The following is an 18,747-nucleotide window of genomic DNA, read 5'->3' on the forward strand; positions in this document are numbered from 1 at the left end:
AACGAAATCAAAGGCACGTTGTTCTTACTCTTTAGACCCAGAGAGAAATGGTTTTGTTACAGTGTACGAATACTATATGAGACCAGTCTTGTCGCTTGTTACCTAATCACCAAAGCGGCACATTGAGTAGGAAATGACTTGTGTCAAGTATCAGAACAAATTGTCAATCATATATGACGTATCAATTGATTCCTTGAGAACTGCTAACCAAAGAACCGTATGCTCAGGAATCGTCGCCATCTTGGGATTTCTCAAGGGTACTTCCTCGTTCCAAGATTACTGAACCTTGCCAGGCAGTCACTCTTTCCATGAACCCTGATTCGTTCGCAGATGAGCAAACAGTCTCCAAACTTACAAAAACTCAAAGCTCTTCACCACCAAACACGTAGCAAGGGTTTACTGGCGATAGCAGTTGCAGCAAGTGAGACCAATGGATTGGAGTTGTCAGAGGTCTCCATAATAAGCCTACCCAAAAGTGAATCGAACTGTGTCCATTCTGGAACGCTGCTGCAGAAAGCTGAAGAATTTTGTCGAAAAACTCGTGTGGTCGCCAACAAGTGCAAGGTGTTTGTTGGTAACGTCAGCTATAGAGTGAAATCTAGAGAGTTGAAGGAATTTTTCAGCTGTTTTGGTAAAGTGATTTATGCTCAAATCATCACGGATCGCATCAAAAAGCGTTCTCGAGGGTGAGTATAATTAACAAATACAGATGCCAAAGCCATTTGCTATACTTTCATAAAACGCAGAGGAATGCAAGAGTATTTTACAGCAGTTTACATAGTCCATGGGATTGTCTGCGGCAAGTCTAAATAATGGTGAGGGGTAGGGTGTGAGTGGTGAGGGGTGTTTTCATTACCATTATTGAGAGCTTACCATAGAGAGGCTAACCTGAGCGTTATTCAGGCTAACTACAGTAATGCTATCCAGAATGACAATGGGTGTTGCCCAGGTTTGCGGAGACAGGGCTGGGAGGTGTGCAGCTGCAATTGCCTAGCTCATCTGTGGGCTTTGCACAGGGTTCTCCTCACTTAGCTCAGCTTTTTTGGCAGGGCATTGCTGTCTGTCACAGCGGTTCAGCCGTATTCATAAACCCCGTCAGTGAGGCAGGGGGCATATCAATTTTGTTAGACTTGCTTGGCATAGGATACCGGTCTCTATGTCCACTTTGCAGTACAGGCATGAGGCACTCCCTTGGTATGGTGCCATGTGCCCCAAGCCCATCATCCCCCATCTAGTCAGTGGGTCCTATCCCCTCTGAGATTTTGCCAGTATATTCCTCACCAGTTTCACCCGCAAATGAAAGTTTATTTAAACAAAAAAGTTTCACCCACAAACAAGTTTTCTGTCCAGCTGTCTTGCATGTCAATCTAGTGAAATTTTAGCATAAAATTATTGAAGTTAATGTTGGTAAGTTGCCATCAATTGAGGGTGCAATCATCAATGCAGTCCGCTTTGACATGAGACTTCAATATTTGGCATTGCTAATCAAGCACTTTCTCAACTTTTACATGCTCAGAGGCCTGCAAGTTTGATCACAGTAACTTCGATCCTGCTCGTGAATCTCTTATATTATGAACTAAACTTCTATTTTTAACCATGATTGAAATAAATATATCAAGTAATACTCCATATTAAAAAAAAAAGGAAAACCTATGTTACTTTGTTTCTTTTTTGTTTGGTTCTGCAACTTTTTATTCTGTCTCATATTGCAGCTTTGGATTTGTGACATTTAGTAATGAATGGGAAGCACGAAAAGCAAAGGATGCTCCTGATGAGGACAGAACTCTTGACGGACGGTAATAGCCCTGATTTCACTTCCAACATTGCTAATATAAATAAATAAATGAATAAATGAAACAGCATATTTTATGGAGCAAAATATTGACAAACACTGCCCATATTACACTAGTTCGCTTAATAGCAATGTATGATTAGTGACACCAATATTTAACTGTTATTGGACAAGTTCAAGCAAAATGTTATCATTGTGAGTTGACACTGGTGAGCAGATCAGTTATTTGCCAAAGTTTGAGGTCTAGGCAAATAATTGATCTGTGAGACACTGACAAATCATGGTATTTTGCGATAACTGAGTTCAATAGTATTGTTTTATCATTTGATCATCAAGTTTGTTGTCATATTTAAATCAGTCTCTGACAGCTCAGGGAAGTGATCTGCCATTTTTCACCCAAGAGTGGGCCGGTTTCAATTACGCATGAGCAGAATATTATTTGCAACAAAACACGTTTAGACAGTACTGCACATGAGCAGACTGTTATTTGGAGGCATTTATTTGCAGGTCATGTGGTGGGCTCTGGGCCCATAGAAAGGGAGGGAAAATTGTATTGAATGATAACACTAATTATTATGTATCTTAGTACTCATATATCATTCTAGCATAATATATAGGTAAAGGTATTTGTACACATAGCTCTTCTTACTGAAGCCAAGTTTTTGTGCTGTTGGTTGTTTATTATTAATGGTGAACCGAAACAAATATATATTGTTACAGGACGTCTCAGATATCAAGATGACATGTATAAAGCCAAGATGTTTTTGCGATTTTCACCACAAACATGACTATGAATCTCTTTCAGCTACAATATTTGAATCAAAAGCTTATAAACTAGCTAAGGATGATTTCTGTATCTTTCTAGTACATGTAGTAATGAAACTAAAAATGAACTTTAGTTATATTAGATACTTTTTTTTAGGTTAGTTTTGAAAAGCTAGTGACGAATTTGAAACTCCACGTGCATGTGAGGTAATTTGTACTGAAATGTTGTACACCCCATTACGTGTTACCACAGATGTAGTTATTTTGGTTGAAATGTCTACTTCCTTTTTCTTTAGAATCATGAAGGTTTGTTCACCTGAAAGGAAGAAAAAAGGTACCTAACCTCTTTATAAAATTATATTAATTCCAATAACTCAAAATAATAGGTCTTTTCTTGTGAACAACCATTGTTAATAAAAGTGTTATTTACAATGACGTTTCTTTTAAATTACTTGGTCTGCAAACAAGTGGTTTCTTGTCCAGTCTTTGCGTAGTTCTCATGCCATTTTTTTTTTACTGGTGCTCTGTTTCAGGCCAGTCTCTATCTGGCCAGTTAATGAGACAAGAATGTGGTAAATAAATTCTCTATCTCCATTTTATATTATATGATTGTCTTTGTGTAATACCGTTACTCTGTCTTTTTGTAACACATATTCATTACTGTGCTTGAGATAATTCACTCCCAGGCTTTCACGAGATTATAATTTCAGCTGAGTGTAATAATGGTAGCCTGCAAGAGCATGCAGTTTTTTTTGGCTCTTGTTTCACACACCGTTATTTTTGGTGGAGACAAGCGACAGCCAGAAATAAATCTGCATTCACAGGCTACAATAAATTATGGTAATTGTTTGAAGTTTTGCTTAAAGCTGGTCAGTGTAGTTTTTTCTCAATATTGGTGCTCTCTGCAGTCTTTTCTGCACCATTGCTCTGTATTCTGATGGCAGTTGTCTATGAATGTTTATAGTGGTCCATGCTCTTAGCTACAACTAGCTAGTTCTCAGGCATGCCACTTAAACTGAAAGAAAGAAATGTTTCTGTGAAATAAAGATACCGGCAGTAGGCTTAAAAATCCCAACTGGTAGGAGGCAGACCAGTTGGCTATTTACAAGCGTGACCAAGGAGTTGAACTAGGGTCTATCACAAAACAACTCCAGCTAAGTGGTCTTGATCCTATGACCTCCACTCATCAAGTCCCAGCACCCTAACCACTTGGCCACACTGCCTCCACATAGTATTTTCATCAAAGTCTGTCAGTAATTAAGATGAAAAAGGAAACCATTAGGCAGACTTGGATTGACAGATTTAAAAGCAATGCCTGTCCACCTTTAAAACTTTTGTTTAGAACACATAGTTTTCATAGTTTTTGAATGTGTCCATTACTAGAAATGAGCAAAGAAATGTCAGTAAAGCCCAGACTGTTAGACCAGCAACATCATAAGCCTCCTGTATTACAGGAATACCTCCACCCTCTCACATTGTGTGGAACAAACATGTTTTCCATGGCCATTTAAGGCTTGAATGCCCTGGGGGACTCCCATATGAAAAGGATGGGGGTGCTCATCGTAAATTTTGAAAAAAAAAACCCTAAGAGGTACCAAGATCCTGTTTTGTGGGTGTGGCTTCAAATTTTTTTCACCCCTACTTGTACCAATTCTAATTACAACACATTACTTCTTATCATATTTTTTTCTGCTCAATACCCTAAAAGGTGCAGTGAAAGCTTCCTCTGGGGCCCTTTCAGGGCCGAACACACTAAAAGATGCCAAAACCACTTTTCTGACCCCTAAAATGTACGACAAGCACCCTTGTCCATTTTATAGTCATTTGGTTGTTACAAATGATAAAAGAATGAATACAGTCTGTAAATCCAAGTCTACTTTTCTTCACAGGTGCTAAAAACTTCATTCATGAAACCACTCTAGAGGTGAGCAAATCAACCACTTAAAGGATTTTTACAGTTCACAGCTCCAAAGAATATTTCTGCATGACTCACACCTTCAAGCTACTCACTAAAAACGTTTTGAATGCACATGTATAATTTTGGCTCTGGATTGACTAATGATTCAGGAAAGCATTTGCCCATCAACCCCAACAGAAAACTTTACTCTGAAATGTCAGCTTCACAAACGTGCAGTGGCAGTTAATTTACATTTATGAACTTCAAGTTAATAAAAAAAAATTCTTTCACTTGCCTGCTGATGCAGTGCAACATCTACTTAGCTTGGTTCATTTATTGTGAGATTAAAGTGTCCTATTTATTCCCCAAGAATTACACAATGTAGTGACCTCAACCAGGGCTTAAATTCAGGACATTTGATCCAGAGTCCAGCTTACTTACCATTAGGCCACTGTTAAAGTCTGCATATGAGCCAAGTGGCCCATCAGGCCGGCACTTATCTCTGGTTTCAGTAGCATGAATTGACTATCAGTATTTCTACTCCTCCCTGGATGGGATGCTAGTCCATCTCAATGTTAACCCCAACATGAAATTTGCCGGTACCCATTTATTCACCTGGGTGGAGAGAGGCACTGCGAGAGTAAAATGTCTTGTGCAAGAACACAACACAATGTGCCCAGCCAGGGCTTGAACATAGACTGCTCAGTCCAGAGGCAAGTGTACTAACCATGAGGCCAACACATCTCCCTTAAAACGCTCATAAACAACAGTCTATAAATTGAGTCAGAAGGTCAAAATTTCCTTAATATATGTTTCTAGGAAGCACTGGAGTGTTATAATAAAAATGGCAGTGGCAACAAGGAAACAATGGATGAAGAAGATGATAACAGTGAAGAAAACACGATTCAATCTGTGTATGTACAGCACAATGCTTTTTAAACCAATGAAACTTACTTTACCTTTTAATTTATCATTCCCCCGTCAAACATTACATAGTCTCTTAGTGTGTGGTGATCATGGAACATGTCCCTGCTAGCAAATAGAATTAAAGCAATCACAGATGGAATCACTGTGTATCTGCAAACAGTTCCCTTCTGTAAACTCTGCAAGGGATTCCAACCTCCCACTCTCTTTTACAGGACCCCTCTGATAACAGTCTTTAATACACTGATGGGTCATCCTGTTAAAATATTAATTTTGTGATTATTATTATAATTATTTTTGTTCTGCTAGAATGATCTCACTCAGAAGAGTGGTACATCTCCTATCATTGTAACATGACTGTGTTGTTTTCCCAGCTTTTTTACTTCTTTTTTTAACACCTTAAAGCTCACCATGTTCATTTGTCTCTTTTCCACAGGCCAGCAGTTTTTCGGCTCAATGAATACACCATGCTTCACATTTTCTCATATTTAGGTCCGAAGGACAGGATTAGAATTGAAAGGGGTATGGTACACCAAAGAAATTTACAATTATCAATCAACACTTGATACTCAAAACATGCCTTTATCATTGGTAGTAGTATTATTTGAACCAATATCAGTAGCAGGTAAATGTATTTCGACTGAGACCCTTTGGCCAAAAAGAGAAATAATGATTTTATGCATCAGTCAATTCCAACTTCATTGGTTTAAAAAGCATTGTGCTGTACACGTACTGTTGTCCTTGAAGTCTTACCGTTGCATTAAAATACTGAACAGTTGAACGTTTTATTCCCTGATTAATAAAAAAACTGCAGAGGTGTTGGAAGGCGACGATCCCGGGGTTGGGGCATTTGCCCTCTTTCTTCGTCCCCACGCTGGGGCATTTAGACAGCTTATGTGTCCCCACCCTGGGGAATTTGCCCATTTATTTAAAAAAAAAAAAATGCTAATGCCCAGGGGTTAGCCCGGAGGGGGGGGGGGGGGGGGGAATGGGCACTGCTGGAATTGACTAACGCATTAGTTAAACAAGACTAAGGCTTTCTGGCAATGAGTTTGAGACTATGAGACCAAAAGAAGTGAAAAAAAAAAAACGAAACTTTGTAACTCATGCCAACAGCTTCCAAGATTTTGAGATTATTGGATCAAAAATTGTTAACTAGTTACCATTTATTGTGGGTAACAGTACATTCAATCCACAACCTTTTGCGCCCATGTTTACTAATAACTGACAGTAATTGAAGGGCTGTGTGGAAGAAAGCCCCAGGTGACTTTAGAAAACTTTGAGGTAACCATTCTTGATTCAATTCAATTAAAAATTTCAATTTGAATTTATTGTGCAATAGTTACAGAATTTTAAATTTTACATCAGTATTATAAAACAAAGATGGGAAAAGAAATAAATGTTGCATGTGGCTATGGAGAAAATAAAAAAAAATGTGCATGGTAACCAGAGTAGCCACTGGCTTTCAAACTGGTTACCACCATATTAAAGTAGATGCAGAGAACAAAAATACATTACTGAAAATAAAGTAAATCTGTGATATCAGTCGAAGATCTTGAAATACCTTCCAGCCATTGTTGCAGTTTACTCATTCATTCATTATTGTCTAAGAGAACAAGACAGTTATGATTTTGAGTTCTTTTTAGACAATAATTAAAACCAGAATAAACTGAAAGTTGCTGGTGCATATTTCAATCCTGGCTACCTCAAAATTTTCCAAAAGTCACTTAGTGCTTAACTGGTATTCCATGCACCCATTCAATTAGTTATTGTTATTATGAATGTTTTTTGTCTGTAACGAAATTGAAGGACTGACAGCACTTTACCTGTTTTCTTCCAGTGTGCAGAAGGTGGAGGTTATTAGCCATTAAGTCATGGCACCGTTTGAATCATCTTGACTTCCATGGAGCCTTCACATCATTCAAGGGGATCGGAGGTATTTCTTAAATACATGTACCTTTATTTTAAAGTCAGTCATTGTTGCAGTTGTGATTTATTCTGAAATGGTGGCACCTTTCCCTGGAGCTGACCTTTATTCCTTGTTGCTATGACAACCAATTATTACATCTTAAGGGATCTACAGTACATTGTACTTACTGGTGTGATATCAGTCAAATATCTGGAACTCTTTTTCGCCAGCATTACAGGGCTTCATGCAGCTTAATAAAAATTTCAAATATCAGTTGACATGTACATTCTACACTTTTTCTTTGCATTTTTCAACCTTATTTTTAGACTTGTCTGAGTTTGAGATAGTTATTTAACATGTTAATAACTGCCACTTGGTGTTTATTTCAGGTCTTACTGATGAAGTTCTGTGGTCCATTTTAAGACGTGGATGCCAGAATCTTACTTCTCTGGATTTGTCTCTGTCACCACATTTCTTGACAGAATTTGCTGTTCTCTGTATTGGTACGTTTTGTGCGGTACACTAATTTAGCTGCAGAATAGCTTTCCTTTCAGTTGGTCAGTGTCTGGCAACAGGAACTCTATACACTCTTCATTAATTTAAAAGATCCTGGGTTCAAATCCTCCTCCCTGCCGCTAGTCAGATTGATTTGCATTTAGTGGTCCCAAATTCAACTTCTCTGTGCTTTGGTCAGACTCTCATCAGTTGGGATTTTTAACAAGTTTTTGTCCAATTTACAATATTTGTTGATGTATTCAAGTGTCCCCAATTACTACAGCAGTGCTTAACACATTGATGCCTAAATAAAGTGATCTATTTTTGTTTATTTTAATTTATAATGGCAGAAATGTGTTCTACTTAAATAGGTTATGTAATCAATATTCACATCTGGGGTGCTGCTTAATTTAATTTAATTTTTTATTTTTTTGCCCCAAATAGCGAAACAGTGCAAATCATTGAAGGAACTTGATTTGAGTGGAGTTGCTGTCAATACATCTTCTTTAAAAGCTTTATCCAAAAGCTGTACACATCTGGAGGTAACAAGTTAATGAATTAAAGGTGTACCACAATGCTAAGGTTTCTTACTGGGCACATGTATTTTTGCCCTCGTTCATTCTCTCATGTTTTGTTTGTTTTGTCAGTTGATGATTCTTTCAATCATCAATCTGTCATTATCAATCAATCAATCAATCTGTCTATCAGTCAGTCAGTCAGTCAGTCAATCAGTTGGGCAGTTAATCATTTATTCATTCACTCATTCATTTGTTAGTTAACTCATTCAGGCAAACACTTGAACAAGTTACATGTGTTACCCTTCACAGTTCTCATACAAGTAGACTTGTGAACAAAATGTACGGTGAGTAGTAATTTAACTTGCTTATATTTTTACAGAAAATAACCCTTCAAAAGTGCTACAGAGTGGGTGAAAAAGCGTAAGTCTTCTTAACTCTGGTGATTACATGCTTTTGCATACACTATGCATGTCTAGTTTATAGTTATGCATATCAGGGCTGTATTTGACTCACTTTCTTTGTACAGTTTTACACTGTCATACCTTAACTGCAGTTACAAATTTGTGCTAATTTCATCATTCATGTAAGATTGTACACAGACTTCTACATGTAGCTGAAAGCTTGAAGCAATATACATTTTTTTCCCTGGAAATGTCTTCATTATGTTCTAGCCCGGTTACTTAATATCCATTTTTTTATTAGAAATGTTTGATTTTGTTAATGGAACAAAACACACACACGCACACCCAAAAATATTGCACAATGTTTACTGTGGACAAACTCCAAACACTTACTCTTTTAATTGATTACCAGTTATTCCTTTTCATTGTTATTTTGTTGGTACATCAGAATGGAAACCCCTAGTTGATATAAAAAGTTAACACTTTAATTGTTTCCCAGTCTCTGGTGGCTATTTAAGAACTGTAAGAAATTGAGCCATGCCAATTTGGAAGGAAACAAAAGTCTCAAAGGGCAGGTAAGATGACGCAGGGTCAATTGTCTAAGATGACTCTGATACTCTCTTTATTCAGCTCTTATGGATTTGATTATTGTAGAATAACTGGCAGAATGATGGTCTTAAGCAGTGTACATATTGTCAAATTTGGGCATGCTTGAAGATACGATGCCCGTACTTCCCATCTCTAACTCTTTAGCTTTGTTCCTTTTGTTATCATTGTTCGTCATTGTCATCATCATCATTGTTGTTGCCGTCATCATCATTATCACTGTCATGGTCATCATCATCATCCTTGTTATCATTATCCTTGCCACCTCCACCGCCACCATTATCATCATCGTCATCATCATCATTATTGTCATCATGGTTGTAGCTGTCATTCATTGACGTCACTATCAGCCTTGTAATCTGGAGTAACTGCAGTATTAAAATCATCAGCATTAGATCATCTTTTTATTGAGTGTCATAAATCAAAAGCAAAGCAATCACAAAGCTCAATCACATCAGATGTGATTGCAATGAAAGCCAATAAAGCCCTTAAAAAAATGTAAACAGCACAAATATTTTAAACACCACAACAAACCAGTGAAAACCCAATATAAATACACATAGCAAGCCCTAAGTATTGAATAATGCTCTGTTTTGGTTTTCCATCCAATTGTTTGAGTCACACTGCATTATTAAGCAACACTACAAAGCTATTCCACATTAACTATCAATACTCAACGACAAGTCAGCAGGGGTTTCATTAATGTTTCCAGCAGTAGGGCAACTGGTTTTCACAGGTGGGTGAAACGTTTTGAACTGAACTTCTTTAAAAAAAAATTTCCTCTGGATAGCTAAACCATGTGCGCAAAATGATCTTCACTGCTGGTCAATTTGCCCTGTGCCATGCCCTTAATGAAACCCCTTAGCCACACAACCCTCATCTTGTCCTTGTAAACTTCCATCTAGTACCTATCTATCTATTATGTTTTTCTCTCACCAGTGTTTCTTCATGCTGCCACCATCTTGTGAAAATTTGTATCTAAAAGAATGCACTCAGGTACGATATATGATGTTAGCTCTAGAGGAGCTAGGTCTAGATGCGCTTTTTCATTCATTTTCTATCAACTATCTTAAACCCCCACTATCTCGAACTATTTTTGGTTTCCATTGAGGGCTCGAGATAACAGCAGGGTGAAAAGAAAAGAAAATTTCGGGTTCTAACCCGAAAATTGTTCTCATTAGCCCCAAAAAGTTTGCCTCTTACAGTACTTCAATCTGCAATTTGAATTTCCTCAAAAAGGCTTCAGACAGAATCCCCAAGTCTGACTGTGACATCCACCAATTTTGGGGCAATCGGACAGGACTTTATTTGCACACTGAGCAGGGATCAATTATTGTAAAGTCATTTGATCGACAGGAAGACCAAAGAGCTGATAAAAAGCTGTAAAAGGAACGAGGCTGGCGAAGATTTGGAAAGATTAAGATGGATTGCAATCAAAAGAGTTAAATAATGTTCCAATTAACTTGTAACGCTTAACCTTTAACACTTAAATTTCGGAAAATTGATTCTCATTATTATCTCCTTATTGCACTCATACGTCAACATACAAACACAACAAGGCAGACACCGCTGCATAGAGGACACTTTTGACTGGTCCCGAGGAAGCCTTTCTTTCTGTAGGCTCGACGTATTTGTGGCTTACTGATTGATAGTCACAAAGGTTCTTGGTTAAGTTCCCTGAACCGCAGTCTTTAAGAAAACTGTAGTTAAGTATTTCTGAATGATTTAAGTGTGGTTTTGCTATAGTTGACAGATAAAGGAATGGGCCATCTCGGTGATAAATGTAAGAACTTGAAAACTATTGACATCTCAGGCTGTATCATGCTGACTGATGAGGGAATCCTACAACTCACACAGGTCAGTTATGGTAAGGGAATTGCTGGAGTAGAAACTGCCAGGGCGTAATTTTTATTCAAGGGACTCTTATCGTTTAATATTTAGCCTCCTAGTAAACAAGAATAGGGAGCGTAAGAAACCACGACGGCGACGCCGAGGACAACGTCTATTGGAAAATGATTTTATATTTTATCTCCGAATCTTGTGGTACCCTAGAGTCATTTAGTTTGTTTATCACTGTTAAAGCTATCACGAAACGGAATATAGGACACATCGATAAATTCGAAATAAAAATTTTAAAAATTGGCCGTCGTGGTTCACGTTCTGGAGACAACGCAGAATTTGGTCATTTCACGTTGTTGTTTTGCAGAGGACGGCAAAGAAATGTACCAAGAGTTATAACGCACGTGCACAGCCATTGTTCTCCTCATTAAATCGTTTGTTTAGCGACGTTGCCGTTGCTGTTGCCGTTGCTGTCGTGGTTTTCTTAAGCTCCCCAATGAAGTTCGGGGGAGGGGGGCACTCTCCCGTTTGAAAAGGTCGGGGATACTCATCAGAAAAATAATGAATTAAACCCCTGAACGGGAATTTATCAGGGCGTGGGTCGAGATTCACTTGACCCTTAGAGAGACTAAAGATACCCCTTTAAAACAAACATGGCAGCGTTACTTATTATTTCTTTAAGGGTAACCCCTAAGAGATACTTAGATGGCTTAAAATAGTCGCGTTTCGTCCTGAACTACTAATGTACGAATCAGAGGGATTAGGGACAATCTTGTTTTAAATTTAATACTCTTCAGATATGTGATGTCTACCAGATACAGTCGAACCCCTATTAAGCAGCCAGTTGTCAAAGTCTCCTCTATTAAACGGCCCCTCTGTTACCTCTTTTTTGCCGCCAACCTTCTATAAGCGGCCACTGTCCATTTCCCGGGGGTGGCCATTTAATAGGGGGTGAACAGTACTCTGTTAGTAGAGATTCCACCGCCATACCGAGTGCCTGGTGACAGCGAGTTGTTGGCACCTGAGAAATGAATCCGTAGTTACATGTAGGTCTCAGCCTCAGAAGGCTACCATACACCGGTTAGGAAAATTCAGACAGACATCTGGACAGCTAGGTTGGGGATTGGATAAAGGAGAGTCACCTTACCCAATAAAAAACATAAGATTACAAAAAAACCATATGCTAGGCTCTAGATGACAACTTCGTTAGATGGGAGAATGATAGTAAATCAAGAAGCTTATTCGCTTGCTAGATCGTTAGCTAATTATACCCAAACAGAGCTAGTGGGTTAGCATAAAACACGGTGAAAATAACTTGTATAAAGTCGAACACTTGGGTTATACTGATATTCCTGACCTGACGTGACACTCGTCATTGTAACTGCTTGTTTGGTTAATGATATGTTGTTTGATTCTTGTTTCAGCACTGTTGTATGATTGAATCATTGGCTCTCTCCCAGGCTGGACCAAATGGTTAAGATATAACAAAAAAATTATTACCAATTCTATTGTTGTATTTTCAAGAGAGTGGAAATGCTATTTATTTACGGTGCAGTGTCTTCGCAGTTCTGTATTGTTATGTAAGAATTCAATAGAGGAGTGCGACTTTGGGACTCAATGGCTTTAACAATAAAATGGGCAAAATGAGTTTACACTCCTTCAGTCAAGGATACAAGTACCGTTTCGTTTGATTATCTGAGGAGTTTCCCATTCCTACAAAATTACAAGCAGTTGTGAACACTCTGAAAGACAGTGTTTCGAAGTTTTTGGGCGCCTTAAGTCAATCTTTATACGAAAAACCACTTGGCTCAGTCATTGAGTCAATGCTTGGATTTCCAATAGTTTAACTTTAACCTCGTTGAAGAGTACTTACTCCGTTTGAAAGTTTAGTAAACACACAGGAATTATTTGCCTACTTTTACTTAGTGACCAGCCATGGATTGCAGGGTATTGGAAATTTGTTACTTCTGGTGAGTGTAGGAAAATATTGATTAGTAATTTCCTTTTAAACCTTAAACAGAATTTATTAGAGTTAACCCGTGGTCGTTTGATCCAATGGCATTGCAGATGTGATTTGTTTTCTACCAATCAGGTGCAAATCCCAAACAAATCCTGATCGCCTCTGCGCGTTTTCCCGCTCTTTTTTCCCGAGTTTGCTACCGGCTTTCTGCGGGTTGCTTCGGAAACGTACTCATTACATGTTTATTAGATTTGAAAATATAGATAGGACCCTGCGCGCGCTCTGATTGGTCAAAAACCCATGTTTTATCAGAGTTTAGAACATAGAAAAAGCGTGTTTTATTGTTTTTCGCCACATTACCTCCATGTGATAAAGCAAATGAAGAAACCTAAGCCGTATATTACTCTGTGGTAAAACACTACGGACATTTGAGAGAACTCGAGAAATGTAGAAAACACTCGCCTGTGGCTCATGTTTTCTACATTTCCCTCACGTTCTCAAATGCCCATTGTGTCTTATTACAGTGTAATTCACGGCTTAGGCTTCTTTATTTGTTAAATATCATAATGTAGTAATTGGCTGTTTTATTTGTTTGAGTTTTGCGATATAGTCATTGTTACGAGCTAAAAAAGACGCAAATTTCTCTTGTACTTGACGTCCGGCCAACATGGCTACAACGTCTTTGGGCCTTGGTTGCAAACCATCAATTTTGTTTCGTACGTAAGCTTGTTACACTGAAAACCTTTCTTGTTGTGATCCTTTCAGAGAAAGCTGGATCTATCAAAGAATTCTGTTGTGAATGACGAGTTATTATATACCATTGGAAGAGGTTGTATCCATCTAAGGTAGGTTTGCTTTTTCTTGCTGGTGAGAAATACAATCGAAGCTGCCTCATTCATGCAAATCTCTTATCCTCGGTATGGGGTAGCAAATTATATGGAATAACTCTATTGATAAACCCCAACGAAAATAACCCCCTCCCCTCCCCCCGCACGCCTTCCGATAAGTTTAAGCTTATAGGGGATTATCGGAAGGCGTGCGGGGGGAGGGGAGGGGGATACTTGGATTGTAACACCTTGTTCTTCATATCATTGTCTTTAAACAGTTTGCGACGCTATAGTCTTGCACGCGCCTTAAATTTTTCAGGCAAAACGTCCCTTCCAACCCAATTTCCTTTAGCCAGGCTCACCTTTGAGTCGCACAGCGAAGAGGGAAGCGATTCTACGCCACTCGCGCTTGTGCTCCAACGTGAGCCTGCCCGCAGGCTAACTTTCCTGTAACGCTAAATTCATTTCTATAGTGAGTTCCTTCCCAATCCTCCCCCTTACCTCAACATGTCTTCATTCTCTCCTTCGATAGATTCAATCTTAAGTAATTAATCGAGTCTTCGAATAGGAGTATTCCTGTGTAATCCACAGAACAGGAAAAATCAGGGTTAAATTTGTAACAACCGTGGAGTAACTCAACTGAGGGGGTTTTCGACTTTTTTTGCAGTTCTCTAAACCTGGATTCATGTGAAGGAGAAATAACAGATGCAGGGATACAGTGTCTTGTCTCTTGTTATCAGCTGTCTTCACTTGTTATTAGCTACTTAGACAAGGTAGGTACCCTGTGACAAAAGTCAAGAAGGATACTGTGTAACAACAAAGCGACTCAATTGAGTAAGGCCAACTGAGAATTTTATCTTTGTTCCCAGTGGTAGGCAAAATATAACTGCGTTTTTGCTCCAGGGGATCCCTTGAAATTGATCGGGTTTTGCTTAAAACGTGTGCTGTGTAGCCTGTGTAACTGTTGTTCAGTTGTTGTACAGGGGTCTGGTTGTTTCAAAGCCGTGTAACGCTAACCCAGCTTTAAAAGTTAACCAAAGAAGTCCTTTTGCTTGTAGAGGAACGTTTTTCACTACTCATGTTTTGTGTAGTTTGAGATTATTCAAACTCAAAACTGAAGGACAAACACTATAAACAGAAAACCTCACCGAAAAGTTCCAAAACTGAATTCTCACTGATCCTGGGTTAGCTTAATCGGGCTTTGAACAACATGGCCCTGATCAATATCGTTTTCTTGTCAGATAACAGACGAGTGCGTGGTTCACCTGTCTGCAAATGGAACTCTGGAGCGGCTAGTGGCTAGAGTGTGCACAGGACTCACTGATAAATGTGAGAGATTATTCGTTACATTTTTGTTCTTATCCCATTTCCTGTTTAAAGGACTACTATCATAATTAGGGAGCTTAAGCAACGACGACGACGCCTAGTAAAAAATGAATTTATATTTTACAAGCGAAATTCGCGATTGTCTAGATCTGTTCGGTACGCCAATGGCTCTAAAAACGTGTTTAAGCTAAATATGCAACGACGGCGTTTAATTCCAAATCGAAATACGAAAAATTAGCCGTCGTCGTCCACGTTCCGTAGAATACGCAGAACTTGGTCATTTCATTTTGTTGTTTTGCAGAGGACGGCAAAGAAATGTACAAAGATTTATAACGCACGTGCACAGCTATTGTTTTGCTCAGTAAACCTTCTGTTTGGTGACGTTCTCGTTGCCGTCGTCGTCTTGGTTTACGTAAGCTCCCTATTGACTTCAGCTGAACATCATACATAATTTTCAACTACCCCAGGAACATGCCCCGAATGTTTCGCCTCGCGCCATCATCACGTCAACGGCTCGTGCTTGTTCTGCACTTAGTCTGATGCAAATACTGCAATCTGATTTGGCTGAGCTATCGTAATGAATCGCCGGGCCATTAGTGTGCAGTGACTGGATGTTATCTGCAGAATGGCGACGTTTTCTCGGTATTCAGAAGTTTCATAGAAGCACCTAAAAACGTTACTGAGCCATTAAGTTCCTCTCAAAACTAAGAACATTCGCCGGTGTTACTCAACTTTAAAAACTCGAAATTGTCGAAAAAAAACTTTTGAGGACGTGAAAAAGACGGTTCAGTCCGCGCGATTTGCTGATACTACGTAGAAAAATAATTGAAAATTATTATTTGCAAGGAATTTCAGTCAGAATTCAGTTATTCGTTCTCGATTTCTGAGTTGGTAGTTGATTCAGCCTTCGACCTCATCAACTGTAGAAATCTCGGAGGAAGTTAAACAGGAAATATGGACGCATTTTTCTCTCGTTATTTTCACAGCAATTGAGAGTCTGTTACAGCATTGCTGTCAGCTGACAATCTTGGACATCAGTGGTTGTGGCAACATCACGAACGCATCTGTTGAACTGCTGGCTCTGTATTGTGCATCGGAGGAGCGACCCAGTCTCACCTGCACTGTGGGAGGTAGGGACTGGAGCATAGACTTAAGAAGGACTGGGACGACTAAGACTCCCTGTTTTCATTGTGACGTGAATTTTCAGTGGACAAATATTTTTGGCTTTGTTTTCAGAATAGATTATAGAGGATCGTGGAAAAGCCCCTTTCAGGTTGAAATGTTGAGCAATGTGGAAAGTCTCATGTCTGATATTAGATTGATTGATTGATTTCGATTGATTGAATGCTTAATTTAGGAACATCTTTTGGATTTGGAATACGTCGCGCAAGAAATTTTGCTCTATAAATGTGGAAACCCATTAATTCGACCTCAAACGAGCACTAACATCAGGGCAGAAATGACTGATTGTTGTTTGTGAGGACCAAAAGACATTGTTCGCATCGACAAAGGGTAGGACTAACAGCATAAAAAAATTACTCCGTATTTTTTGTTGCTGTTCACCGCACTGCTGTATACTAAAGCAAGTACTCGCTGAACTCGGCAGGTTGATGAACAATAAATACTGATTTACTGGTCTCTTTAGAAACAGTTACTTTACCGAGAATCTCGACGTTTCCCACGTCTGCATCTTCATTCCCAAGGGACCAGTGTTTTGTTATATAGCTGGAGTTTAGTGTTAAGAAATAAGGCAAGGAAAAGTCAAGGTTATCTCAGTTTAGTGGGAGAGCGGGAAACCCTCCTGTTTACTTTACATAAGGCGAACTTAAACTTTTAAAAAAGCACAGTTAATCATCGTAAACCCTCACTTAGTAAAATCATTCTCAATGAACCCTTCAGGTACATCCATCGATGAGGAAGCAATAGCTAGACTGCAGCAGACATCGTGTCGGTGTCACGTGTTTCGTGATGATTTCTCCATTAGTACGAGAACTGACGCTGTTCCGTCTTATGGCTCAGGTACGTATGTTACTTAAACCTTTTTTTAAACTTCATTCACCTCGCTTGTTTCTCGGCCCGAAGCCCACGATCTGAGGTTTCAATGGGGTTCGAGGCCTTGATCGTCGCACACTAATGCAAAAGCTCTACCAGCTAGCTATAAGATTGCTGGGCTCGGGTCAGTAGCGGTGCGTTTTTTTGTTGCGAGATGGTGGAGGTGAAGCGAAGGGTTAAAAAAAAACCCCAAAACTCGCGCTATTTATTCAACCAATCATAGCCATGCCTTTTTTCCGCGCTTGGCGCTCGTTGCGTGTGTTCATTTATAGGTCTTATTGGCGTATTGTTCTGATTTGATTGACTCTTTAAGTTCCTTTGGATTTGGTTTCCGACGGTCAATTTAAGAGGAACTGAAAATAGGAAGTAGTCTCCGAGTAGTTGGTAGCCTCTTCCAGGCGTTCACTTAGTTGGGACGCAGCGCGAAATAAAAAACGGCTGAGCGGAATAAACTGAAGAGACAGGTTTGGTGCACCTTCCCGCCCCGCGCCTCTCCCCTATTTTGTCGTGCGCCATATTTTTCGTACTGCGCCCCAAACTGAACGGCTGGAAGAAGCGACGTAGTCGACGGGTCTTCTTGTACAATGGTGATTGATAGAGTGATAGAGGAGAAGTCACGAAAACGATGCTGCTCTTATTTTGCCATTGTGCTTCAAGAACCGACATCTACATAGATTAACTCTTGAATTGTTTACAGGCGCTTTCTACCGCGAGGACGACGATGATGACGATGAAGCGTTTGAGGAATTTGGGGACGAGTTTGATGATGATGACGACGAAGGCGCAGAGCTCGTTCACAACATAGTTGATGACGAGGAGACCTGGATGGCAGAGGACTCGCTATGGTGGCGACCAGACGATGCAGAAGATTACCTGGAGGCTGATTATCCTTCGTTACTGGCGGAACAGTTGTACCGGTCTTAATGAAAGGAAAAGAAACGAAGAATCTCTCTTTAAATGAAGTGCCGCTCGCGTTACGGACGCGAGCGTGACTAGTGTCACGAAAGTGACGAGAAGTCTTAGAATTGTGTGACCTAAGTCTGCGTGACGAACTGCGTAAACTCCTTAACATAGTGCAAATGGTTAAGACAGCTATCTGGTCTGTTATTTGGTCAGGAAAAAAAGACAGCCAAACTAATGCCCTATGACGAAACAGCAGTGCGAGCTACTAGTAATTGAATGGCGTGACTCAAATTGCATAACTTGTAACGTATATGAATGGTACGAAATGTAACTTGGTAGCCGATGAAAAGGACGAAGAAGTTTGTTGTTTTCCAAAAAAAAAAAGGAAGAAACATACTAAGAACATTACTTATTTGCTCTTATCGCTTCTGTTTCTCAACCTCGTTCCCAGGGTCTCTCATCTTACCGCCCCTTGGAGCGAGCGAAGAGAAACCCTGGTTGCGTCTGATCACGTGTCTCCCAGAATCTGGGAG

General features: G+C 39.4%; 1 protein-coding gene across 1 annotated transcript; it reads left to right on the plus strand.

Moving 5' to 3' along the window:
• Positions 1 to 17: 17 nt before the first annotated feature.
• On the plus strand, positions 18 to 18,738 carry LOC145463464 (putative RNA-binding protein EEED8.10). Its single transcript, XM_081447218.1, has 21 exons — positions 18 to 686; positions 1,713 to 1,796; positions 2,854 to 2,891; positions 4,447 to 4,481; positions 5,274 to 5,368; positions 5,815 to 5,900; positions 7,219 to 7,314; positions 7,677 to 7,790; positions 8,227 to 8,324; positions 8,680 to 8,720; positions 9,201 to 9,276; positions 10,247 to 10,303; positions 11,054 to 11,164; positions 12,571 to 12,619; positions 13,073 to 13,116; positions 13,872 to 13,951; positions 14,601 to 14,706; positions 15,175 to 15,262; positions 16,246 to 16,389; positions 17,159 to 17,278; positions 18,009 to 18,738. The coding sequence occupies exons 1-21, from the start codon at positions 331 to 333 to the stop codon at positions 18,233 to 18,235; spliced, it is 2,145 nt and encodes a 714-aa protein (XP_081303344.1). The 5' UTR covers positions 18 to 330; the 3' UTR covers positions 18,236 to 18,738.
• Positions 18,739 to 18,747: the final 9 nt, after the last annotated feature.

The sequence above is a fragment of the Orbicella franksi genome, chromosome 12 (genome assembly GCF_964199315.1).
Source record: "Orbicella franksi chromosome 12, jaOrbFran1.1, whole genome shotgun sequence".
Lineage (NCBI taxonomy): Eukaryota > Metazoa > Cnidaria > Anthozoa > Scleractinia > Merulinidae > Orbicella > Orbicella franksi.

Bases quoted from the DNA above. Each gene is read 5' to 3' on its own strand.
- LOC145463464 (XM_081447218.1), top strand. From the start codon at position 331: ATGAGCAAACAGTCTCCAAACTTACAAAAACTCAAAGCTCTTCACCAC. The intron at 4,482-5,273 runs GTGAGCAAATCA...ATATGTTTCTAG, and splicing joins TTCATGAAACCACTCTAGAG to GAAGCACTGGAGTGTTATAA. The intron at 10,304-11,053 runs GTACGATATATG...GTTTTGCTATAG, and splicing joins ATCTAAAAGAATGCACTCAG to TTGACAGATAAAGGAATGGG.